We start from the raw sequence: 10,792 nt of genomic DNA on the forward strand, positions 1-10,792 counted from the left end.
TGCAGCAAGGAGTAGCATATAAGCCAATGAGAGCCCCCAGCTTCCAAGAACTGTTCAAGGGGCTTCCAGAGTCAGTCTCTCCCATTCATAGCACACCTTTGCTTTGATTCTTGCTCACTACACATCCCTCTGGACAGAGGGGTTTGTTTCTAAGTCTCGAACTTCAGCACAGGGCTGAGAGACTTCCTGAAGTATTCTTCCCCGTGTCCAGCCATCTTTGGCAGCTCTCCTCACAGTGCCTTCACCTTCCCACTGCCCTGTGGGGGGGCAGAAGGACGGGTGGTGGGAGAGCCTGGGCTCTCACTCAAAGGAGATGGACAAGCTCGGCTGCCCGGGGCCAGCTGCTCTGGCCTCACAGTCTCTAATCATTCGCCTCTTAGGAGCAACGGAGAACTGGAAAGCAGCAGAATTTACAGCAGGATGTTTTTAACACTTTCCTATTTCAGCCTTTTCTTATGTAGACTTGTTTATTTAGAGCTATTTACTTTATCATTCTACAGAGTTTCTGACCATTCTTTTATTTCTGTACTTTATTTTTTTTTAGTAATTTTATTTATTTATTTGAGAGACAGAGAGAGTGAGAGAGAGACAGGGTGAGGGGCAGAGGGAGAAGCAGGCTCCCTGCTCAGCAGGGACTTGATCCCAGGATTCGGGGATTATGACCGGAGCTGAAGGCAGACGCTTAACCGACTGAGCCATCCAGACGCCACTCTTTCCATACTTTAAATTCTGGTTTCAGACTTTGGTCATATTTGATGACGTCTCTTGCTTTCCCCCAGAAAGAAGACTCAGTTAGATTCCATTGTTAAGAAACTAATATTTGTCAGTAACAAAAGTAGACATGCCAGTATAAGGACTTTGTGGAATCCCTTGTTTTTATTAGTAAAAGTGTCATTACATGCTAAGTGGCAGGTCATGCACTTCAGGTGGGCAGTGCCTTTTCTACAGGTGAGGTCATTAACTACAGCTAGACGTCACAGAGCTGGGGCCAGAAGTCACGCCTCTAGGTAGAAACCAAAACTGAGTGGGTGGGCCCTCAGTGAGAGATGAGCAGGAGTTCAAATGCTGTGTAGGAGGCCACAGCTGCATGGTGGGCCGGATGTGATGGCCCCCAAGTGGGGGCGCTGCAGGAGCTAGGAGAGAACCAAGGCAGGGTGCCAGCTGTCTCCCAGTGGTTCACGGGTATGGCCTGCCAGCCTTGGGATGGCATTAACCCGGAAGGGCTGGAAGTCTGTGTTTGTAAGCCAAACCATTTTTATGGACTTCATGGGATACGTGTGTGTGTGTGTGTGTGTGTGTGTGTGTACACTTGCTACAGTTAGGTCCCCTTTGCCATTTTTCCATTACTAAGACTTAGAAAAATCTGTTTGAAATTTCCCTCTGTCTCACTCGTTCTGAAGGGGACAAAAAGAAAAGGTTTGGGGCAACATTTTAGCCACAGCTTCCAGGAAGTCCAGTTGGGGTGCACAATTCCTGGGGCCAGTGTGGTGGTGGTGGGGCAGGCAGGGGTGGCCGAGCCCCAAGGAAGATATAAATGAGGTGCACAGATTTGGGGATATTCAGTCTCCTGTGTGTTTCCAGTTATTTACAAATATTTCTTCATAATTACTTTTTTTTATCTACGTCGTTCTAACAAGACTTAGACCAAAAATGACAGGATGCAATCAGAAGACAGCTTTATTCTTTCCCGTCACTACCTGTTTGGATCAGTTCTGTGCAGCTTTTTTCCCCTCACCCTTTGGGTTGTCAAGAGAAAATTCAGGGAGCTTTACTTGGTACGAATACCGTATTGAGCAAGAAAGTGGCTGTTCACGAACAGGGAGACTTCAAACCCAAGGTGGTTAAGAGCTTGGCTCTCGGCATTTAAAGCTCAGTTTATAAAATAAGAAGGAGGGAGTACTTTGGGTTTTTTTTCTTTTTTTAATTGTGATTGGTTACTAGAAATTTAGATTCTTTTTAGGGTAGTAGCCCTGTGTAAGTTTTCGTGCGTGTAGCCAATTGGCTTGGAACTGTGGTCAGGTTACACTGTCATGAAGAAAGTTTAAGTTTTGTTTAAGGCCAGCATCCCATGAAGGTGAAATGAGGGCAGTTTAAGATTTGATGGCGTGTTTATGAGTGTCTGGTCTGGGGCTCTATTCAAACTGTGGCCTCCATTCTGGTTTCTCTTTAGCAGGTGAAATCAGTTGTCACACAATAAATTCTCACAAATCCAGTGGCTAAAATTTTAACTTTTTTCTTATCTTGTAGTTCTAGAGGTCAGAAGTCCAGATGGGCTCAGCTGGGTTCTCTGCTTAGGGTCTCACGTGGCCAAAGTCAGGGTGTCCATCAGACTGGCCTCTTGCCGGGAGGCTCTGGGAAGAATCGCTGCCAGCCGCATTCAAGTCATTGGCAGAATTCAGTTCCTTTCGGTTGTAGGACTGAGGTCCCCGTTTGCTTGCTGGCTTCCCACCAGGCATCATTCTCAGCTCCTACAGGCTGCTCTCACGTCCCCTCCACACGGCCTTCTCCATTCTCCGGCCAGCAGCCGTGCGTCGAATCCTGCTGGCGCTTTGGAGATCCGACTGGCTCTGCTTTTAAAGGGCTGATGTGGTCGGGTGAAGTCACCCAGATAGCCACGTAACGTCACATAATCATGGGTGTGGTGTCAGGTCACAGGTTCTACCCAGACTGCAAGGAGCAGGGATGAGGAGGGGCCGGGGTCATGGGAGCTCATGTTAGAGTTCTGCCTACCCCAGGAGAGAAAGAATGTCTTTTTTCTTTTTCTTTTCTTTCTTATTGATTTTTTATTCATTTGAGAGAGAGAGAGACAGACAGAGAGGGCACATTCAGGGGGAGCAGCAGAGGGAAAGGGAGAAGCAGGCTCCCCGCTGAGCTGGGAACCCGACGTGGAGCTCGATCCTAGGACCTGGAGATCATGACCTGAGCCAAAGTCAGACACCCAACTAACTGAGCCACCCAGGCGCCCTGAGAATGTCCTTTTCCTTGAGTGATACATGCAGAAATATTTAGGGATGAAGGGGGTATGAAAACATTTTCCTCTCAACGGTTCAGAAAAATGTTGCATCTATATTATTTATATATTATTCATACACATACATAGAGGAGACAAAGGGTGGAGGGGGAGGGCACATGAAAGCATGAGCATGATGCAGCAAATGGGACAAAATGTAAATGATTGGAGTTCTTTGTATTATTATTGGAACTTTTTAATACGTTTTAAATGCTACAAAAATGTACACCCTCCCCCTAAATTAGGAAAGAAAAGTGTAGTCTTTGTGTAGTAGTCAAAAATCCAGACTTCAGCTAAAGCTAAAGTTTCTCACCTCTCCCAGCTCAGCCTGGCCCGGGTGTGGAATCTGGAATGTCATGGTAGGAAGGAGGGGCTTCTCCTCCTCCTCCGCCCCCCAGCTAGTCCCACGACGTCTGCTGTGTCCTGGGTGGGAACCGTGGCGGGTGAGTGGGGAGGAGAGGTACGACAGGGGTCTGACCTGGCGTCCATCTGTGGCTGCGATCGGGGCAAGCTGACTCTCTGGGTGAGTTTGTGGGTTCTCTGCGCCGCTGCCGTCACTCGCTGCAGTCTCCCCTACACCAGTGACCGTCTGCTGTGGCAGTCAGCCCCGTCTGCGCTCGTTCTTGGGCTGCCAACAGCCAGGGGCAGAGTCCCTCGAAGTGGCCCCAGGCTTCTCTTTCCCTCGGGGGCCATGTCTGGACCACGGAAAACATATCCTTTGCTCCAACAGACCCTGGGAATGTAGGCTGTCCCCGACATGGCCGCCACGAAGGAGCCCATCTGTCAGATTCTGCCTTTAGTCTTCTGCAGGCCTGGATTCATGAGGAGCCCCATATCCCAGAGGATAAAGGTCAGGATGTCATTCCTATTAGGCTTAAGGTCAGGGGGAAGCGCCCACAGCACCCCCCCCCCGTGGTAGTGGGGGGGGCTCACAGTACACTTGACATCTCTTTGCAGAAACATCTCTAATATCCAGCTTCCTGACCTCTTCACTTCCAGCACTGTGACTCCTTCTTCTTGCCGAGGGCTAGGGTCACAGCCCCGTGTTTCGGCCACCCTCCTTTCCAAGTCAGGCCTCGGTCTAGTTTTGGGGTGGGGGACAGTTGGCTCCTATCTTTTTGGACCTTGCGCCAAAACAGGCAGGCAGACTCACACTTTAATATCCTGTTGCATATTTCTATTGCTATTCCTGATCTGTCGATTTTACATGGATATTCTCTCTTGATTCCTACCGTGGAAGATGAAGATCCAGCCCTCTTCCGTCACCCCGGGCCCCTACTCCGTCCCTCCACCCTCTCAGAACAAGTACATCACACTTTCTTGATTAATTCAATGTAAATTGTTTGCCTACTTATGATTATGTATTACTTATTTCTGATCAAAGTGGCATATTATGATGATTTTCCTTTGTTGTAGGATATTTCCTCCCTGGAATTGAAATATTTTCTTATTTTTTATTTTGCTAGTTTTCTGTCCTCTCATTGATTCTTCTCTAACTCTCCCAGGGAATTATAAAACTCCTCTGAAGAGCCTTTTTTTTCTTTTTAAAGATTTTATTTATTTATCTGACAGAGAGAGACCCAGCGAGAGAGGGAACACAAGCAGGGGGAGTGGGAGAGGGAGAAGCAGGCTTCCCGCTGAGCAGGGAGCCCGATGTGGGGCTCGATCCCAGGACCCCGGGATCATGACCTGAGCTGAAGGCAGATGCTTAATGACTGAGCCACCCAGGCGCCCACCTCTGAAGAGTCTTTTCCCCGTGATCAGGCATCCCATGACAGACCAATTTCACTCTTTTTCTGGGGACGTCCATTATCAGGCCTTCCATCCTCCTGCTCTGTCTAAACTGGCTGTTATTTCGGCTGTTACTTAGTGGTCTCACACTTTCCTTTGTCCCACTCCTGTTCCCTGGCTCTATCTCTTCTTCCAGGTTTATATCTTCATTTCGTTGGAGCTCATCTTCCAGGAACTTCCCAAGAAAGGGCACGTGGGAGAACATGCCTTACTCGGTCCTTAGAAGCTTGGTTGGGCATAGAGTTCTAGGTTGGAAAGAGTTTTCCTCAGTATTTTGAAAGCATTGCCTTTAGGTATTACTGGTGCTGAGGAGAAGTCTAAATGCCTTTTTAAAACTAAATCTTTGAACACAGCCCATTTTTCCTACTCTGAAAGGTTTTAAGATCTAGTGCAGTGTTCTGAAGTGTTTAATAGTATCAGTGATTTTTCACTTCTCATCCTGGGTGTCTGGACACCGTTCCCTTCCATGCGAAAACTCAACGTTTTCCAGTTTGGGGCAATGTTCTTGTACAATTTCTTCCTATCGATTTTCTATTTTCTTTCTTCAAGAAAGTCCTGTTAGTTATATATTGGACTTCCTAAATTGAGCCTCTGGTTCTATTTTATTTTCTTCTTCTTCTTCTTCAATTTTCTGCGTCTTTTTTGTTCTACTTTCTTGGAGATTTTCTCAGGTTTATTTTCTAAGAAGTCTGTTGCATGTTTTCATTTCTATCATATTTTTCAAAAAGATTTTATTTCTTTATTTGACAGAGAGAGTGCATGCTGGGGGAGGAGCAGAGGAAAAGGGAGAGGGAAATAACCTCCAGCAGACTCTGTGCTGAGCGCCGAGCCCCACAGGGGACTCGATCCCATGACCCCGAGATCACAACCTGAGCCAAAACAAAGAGGCAGAAGCCTAACCGATTGAGCTACCCAGATACCCCTCGTCTCTCTTATTTTTACTCTCAAAGCCCCTGTTGCTCCTTTTGCAGATGACTCTCACGACTTTTCTCTCTGGGAACATGAATAACAGTTTTTTTTAAGTTCTGCTTTGTTCCCTGCAGTTTCTGTAGTTCCTCCAATCCCTTTTCCTACTGGTTTCGTGTTAGAGGCTTGTCTTAAATAAATATCCTGCGGTTCATTCAGGTTTAAGAGTAAAGCCTTGAGAAACCTGGCAGGCAGCCCTGCACGGTGGCTGGGGCTTGTCAAGCTTTCTCTGCCGGTCTCACTGAAGAGCTGCAGAAGTCAGTGTCCCGTGGGCCTTTGGGGCAGGAGGGGATGGGGAGGGGCAATTCTGTTTCTCCACAGAAGACTCACCCCAGCAGCCCAGCCTGTGTCCTTGGAGCTGAGTAGCGCACCTTTCAGAACACAGACTCTTCATCACTGCGGCCCTTTGCCTTCTTCTTCCGGTATCCCCCACTCTCCCCGGGTCTGGAACCTTTCAGTTCAGTTTTTCCGAGAACTAAATCTCCATTCTCCTCCTCGGGTGAGGGTGGGCGAGGGTGGCAGCGTTCTCGGGTTTCCTGGAATGGGTGGGAGGCCCCGGGCTGGAGTGGTCTCTGCAGACTAGGTGCCCACCCTTCCCACCTGTTCCTTACCCACCACCTTCTGCCGCCTCCAGTCCCGGGGTCTTTGGGGGATTCTGCAGTCAAACGCACTGCTTTCTCCTTCCTGCCCCCTTTGTCAGCATTTGCTGTTCGGCTCTGTTTGTTCTGCTCTCTTATCTCCTTTCCTTCTTCCAAAAGTGTATTAACATTTCTTTGTATTATTAATGTTGCTACTGTTACTCCTTTGTCCTCATCTTAGAGATGTTTTAAGAAGGGTGTGTGTTCAGTCTACCACACTTTAGCAATGTATTTAATTATATTTTTATTAGTAGTAGATATACGGATGCACACACACACATATAACAAATATAAATATATACATGTATTCAAGTGATCCAAGAGATGCAGGGCGACCGTAATGACTATGGCCCGAGAAGCTGTTCCTGTGTCCCTCCACAGAAAGTTTATGCACACATTCACACGCATACCAAGGCATGTAAGTGGATATTAATGGGTTTTATTTTAAATCAAGAAAGCAATTTCTTTTCATACCCCTGAGAATATTCATATCTTAAATAAAGGTCAGTGCTTAACCCAAAGGCACGAATCTCTTCTAGTCGGATTTCAGGTTTCACGGCAGCTGGTGGACATTTTTAAGGGGACTTTCAGGTGCCCCTGAAAACAACCCATGCAGTAAGGCACCTGCCCCGCGGCTAGCCGTGGTGGCTCTGGGAGCACGGGCACAGCAGAGTGCTGGCCGGCGGCGGTCTTCCCCGTCTCGCGTGGCCCTCTTCATCATCCCTGCCCTCTGCGCCTACTGCACCCCGTGCCCGCCCCCGCAACGTCCACCTCCCTCCAGACGCGCTCAGCTGGCCCCTGGCTCCCGTGGCTGGCCCACGGGGCTAAGGGCGTGATTTATCCTGGCTAAGGGGTGCACCTGACCCCGACTGCCTCTTGGGTTTTAGGAATAGACTGGTACACAAGATGGGAGTGTTTTCGTCGTGGCCCTGGCTGCATAGACTTTATAGAGAGACAGAGACTCAGAGGCTGAACTGAACACTTCAGTTTCCACAGATAGCTTCGGGCAGGCTACCTGACTTGATTCCATAGCAGTGACCTCAGTTTTACTCTCCGTCCCTGCAATAGGGCCTGCTGCTGCCAAACCAGACTTGATCTCAAAACTGGAACGTCGAGCTGCACCCTGGATCAAGGACCCAAACGGGCCAAAGTGGGGGAAAGGTCGTCCTCCAGGTGAGTCTTGCCCTACCGAGTTCTGAAGGGCACATCCCGGGGCCCGTGTGGCCATGGCAAGTCATCTGGTGTCCGTTTGGCCGCCCCTGTCCTGCTGCTGTTGCGCACTGGGCCTCGTGTCAGGCTCTGCTGGACAAAGAGGAGTAAGAAACGAACTCTGCCCTCTGAGTGTCAAAGAGGGAAACAGGGACAGTATGGGACAAAGGAGGCCCTTTGATGAGCAGAAGTGCTAGCGGGACCCGTGGCGGAGCTGATGGGGGTGTGTGCGGGAGGCCCTGGTTGTGAGGAGCTGTGTGACCCAAGGGCCTGTGAGCCGCCCTTCTTCCCTCCTCTTCCGGTTTCCAGCGGCAGCACCACTGGTCCGGGCGAGCTCGCTGTTTTGTGTATCTCAGGGGCTTACTGGCTCAAGGCTACTGTGTAGACTGCTCGACCTCCCCTTCTTTCTAAGGCTCATAGGAAGACTTGCAGATGTTTAACCTCATTTCTTTGTGCTGCCTCGAAAGAGGATTGAAGTCACCTGTTTATCCAATAGCATCTATAGCCAAGGTGGCTGGTTAAGCTTATTAGCGGCTGATGTCCAATGATCTCGGGGTAGCTGTGTGGCTAGCGACCGGGAGGCTGGCTAAAGAGCCCACAAGGATTAGCACACATCTCTTCGGGAGCAAGCTAACTTGCACAGATAATAATGGGAAAGGGTTTAAAGAGAAGTCACTAATGATCTCTAGAAAGGTGGATCACAGTCAACTCTGCTTTTCATATGGGATACTCAGTAAATTGGGATGTCTTAACTGATGGGAGACTGCAGAGTTCTAGGCAGCAAAACCGAGCTCATTTTTATTTGCTCCAAAGGGAAGAAGAAGATGGTGGCCATAAGAGAGGCAGACACACAAGCCTTGGCTGTAGAATCTGCAGTGCCTCCAGCAACTTCTCTGGAGACCTGTAGCTCCTACTGCAATTCCAGCCTTTGGGAAGTCGAAATAGATGGCCCTAGGAAAATCAAGAGGACTTACAGACCCCGTTCCATTCAGAGGTCATGGTTTGGGCAGTTCCCATGGTTAGTAGTTGACCCAAAGGAGACCAAGCTCTTCTGCTCAGCTTGCAAAGAAAGACCGAATCTCCACGACAAATCGTCCCGGTTAGTCCGAGGTTACACGGGGCCTTTTAAAGTGGAGACTTTAAAATACCATGAGGTTAGCAAAGCACACAAGCTCTGTGTCAACACTGTTGAAATCAAGGAAGATGCCCCTCCGGCTGCCCTGGTCCCAGAGATCTCCAGCGACCTGATGGCGAACATGGAACACTTCTTCAACGCCGCCTACTCCATTGCGTACCACTCGAGGCCTCTGAATGACTTTGAGAAGATCTTGCAACTCCTCCAAAGCACCGGGACCATGATTTTGGGCAAGTACCGAAATCGCACCGCATGCACTCAGTTCATCAAGTACATCTCTGAGACCCTGAAGAAGGAGATCCTCGAGGATGTCCGGAACTCCCCTTGCGTGAGCGTGTTGCTGGACAGCTCCACAGACGCCTCGGACCAGTCCTGTGTGGGGATTTACCTCCGCTACTTTAAGGGGATAGATGTGAAAGAGTCCTACATCACCTTGGCCCCTCTCTACAGTGAGACGGTGGATGGCTACTTTGAGACTATCATCTCTGCCCTGGATGAACTGGACATCCCCTTCCGGAAGCCCGGTTGGGTGGTGGGCCTGGGAACCGATGGCTCCACCACGCTGAGCTGCAGAGGAGGCCTCGTGGAAAAGTTCCAAGAGGTCATCCCCCAGCTGCTGCCCGTCCACTGTGTTGCTCACCGGCTGCACCTAGCTGTGGTAGACGCATGTGGGGGCATCGATCTGGTGAAGAAGTGTGACCGGCACATTCGAACGGTCTTCAAGTTCTATCAGTCCTCAAACAAAAGGCTGAATGAGCTGCAGGAAGGCGCAGCTCCCCTGGAGCAGGAGATCATCCGCCTCAAGGACCTGAATGCCATCAGGTGGGTGGCCAGCAAGAGGCGCACACTGAATGCGCTCATCGTGAGCTGGCCTGCCCTGGCCCGGCACCTCCAGGGCGTGGCGGAGGCTGGGGGCCAGACTGGGCACAGGGCCAAAGGCATGCTGAAGCTGATGAAGAGCTTCCATTTCGTCAAGTTCTGCCACTTCCTTTTGGACTTCCTGAGCATCTACAGGCCTCTGTCCGAGGTGTGCCAGAAGGAGATCGTGCTGATTACAGAGGTGAACTCCACGCTGGGACGGGCCTACGTAGCCCTGGAGACCCTCCGTCACCAGGCGGGGCCCAAAGAGGAAGAGTTCAATGCCGGCTTCCGGGATGGGCGGCTCCACGGCATCTTCCTGGACAGAATGGAGATGGCGGAACAGCGCTTCCAGGTGGACCGGGAAAGGATGATCCTGACTGGGATCGAGTACCTCCAGCAGAGGTTTGACATGGCCCGGCCCCCACAGCTCAAGAACATGGAGGTGTTTGACACCACGGCCTGGCCAAGTGGGATGGAACTGGCCAGTTTTGGGAATGAGGATATTCTTGCCCTGGCCAGATACTTTGAGCTCTCCCTCCCTGCAGGATACAGCGAGGAGGCGCTCCTGGAGGAGTGGCTGGGCCTGAAAGCCATGGGCAGGAACCTCCCGTTCTCCATGCTGTGTAAGAACACCCTGGCCCAGCACTACCGCTTCCCGCTGCTGAGCAGGCTCGTGGCGGTAGTGGTGTGCGTGCCCGTCTCCGCCTCCTGCTGTGAGCGGGGCTTCAGTGCCATGAACCGGATCAGGACTGATGAGAGGACCAAACTCTCCAACGAGGTGATCAACATGCTCATGATGACAGCGGTGAACGGGGTGGCAGTCACGGAGTACGACCCCCAGCCTGCCATCCAGCACTGGTACCTGACCTCCTCGGGCCGGCGGTTCAGCCACGTCTACGCGTGTGCCCAAGGGCCGCCCCGTGCCCAGGCACGTAAGTACACGTGACGGAGTCCCCGGGCAGTCTTACCTTCCCGATCCCATGCTGGCCTTGAAGTCTGGGAGAGCCTGGCAATGGCAGCCATCACCAGAGGCTTGGTCTCAGGTATCCCCAGTGGGTCCTCGAGATGTGACACGTACCCTCAAAGAGCTTCTGATCCAGTGAGGCAGGCGGGACACACACACACTGCAGGCAGCGGGGCATAGTGCTAGAGCACGGATTTTCAGAGCCAGTCTGCCCCAGG

General features: G+C 50.7%; 1 protein-coding gene across 9 annotated transcripts in view; it reads left to right on the forward strand.

The window, feature by feature from the left end:
* The window catches only part of ZNF862 (zinc finger protein 862), a 35,662-nt gene that overhangs the window by 20,415 nt on the left and 4,455 nt on the right, over positions 1–10,792 (forward strand). For all 9 annotated transcript variants that reach the window (XM_073899347.1, XM_025854865.2, XM_073899342.1 and 6 more), the window contains 2 exons: positions 7,474–7,578; positions 8,428–10,542. In XM_073899347.1, the coding sequence (XP_073755448.1) occupies positions 7,474–7,578; positions 8,428–10,542 (2,220 nt within the window). The remainder of the gene's footprint in view (positions 1–7,473; positions 7,579–8,427; positions 10,543–10,792) is intronic.

Source organism: Callorhinus ursinus, unplaced genomic scaffold (genome assembly GCF_003265705.2).
Source record: "Callorhinus ursinus isolate GAN/ISIS: 27379988/994484 unplaced genomic scaffold, GSC_fseal_2.0 scaffold12, whole genome shotgun sequence".
Classification (NCBI taxonomy): Eukaryota; Metazoa; Chordata; class Mammalia; order Carnivora; family Otariidae; genus Callorhinus; species Callorhinus ursinus.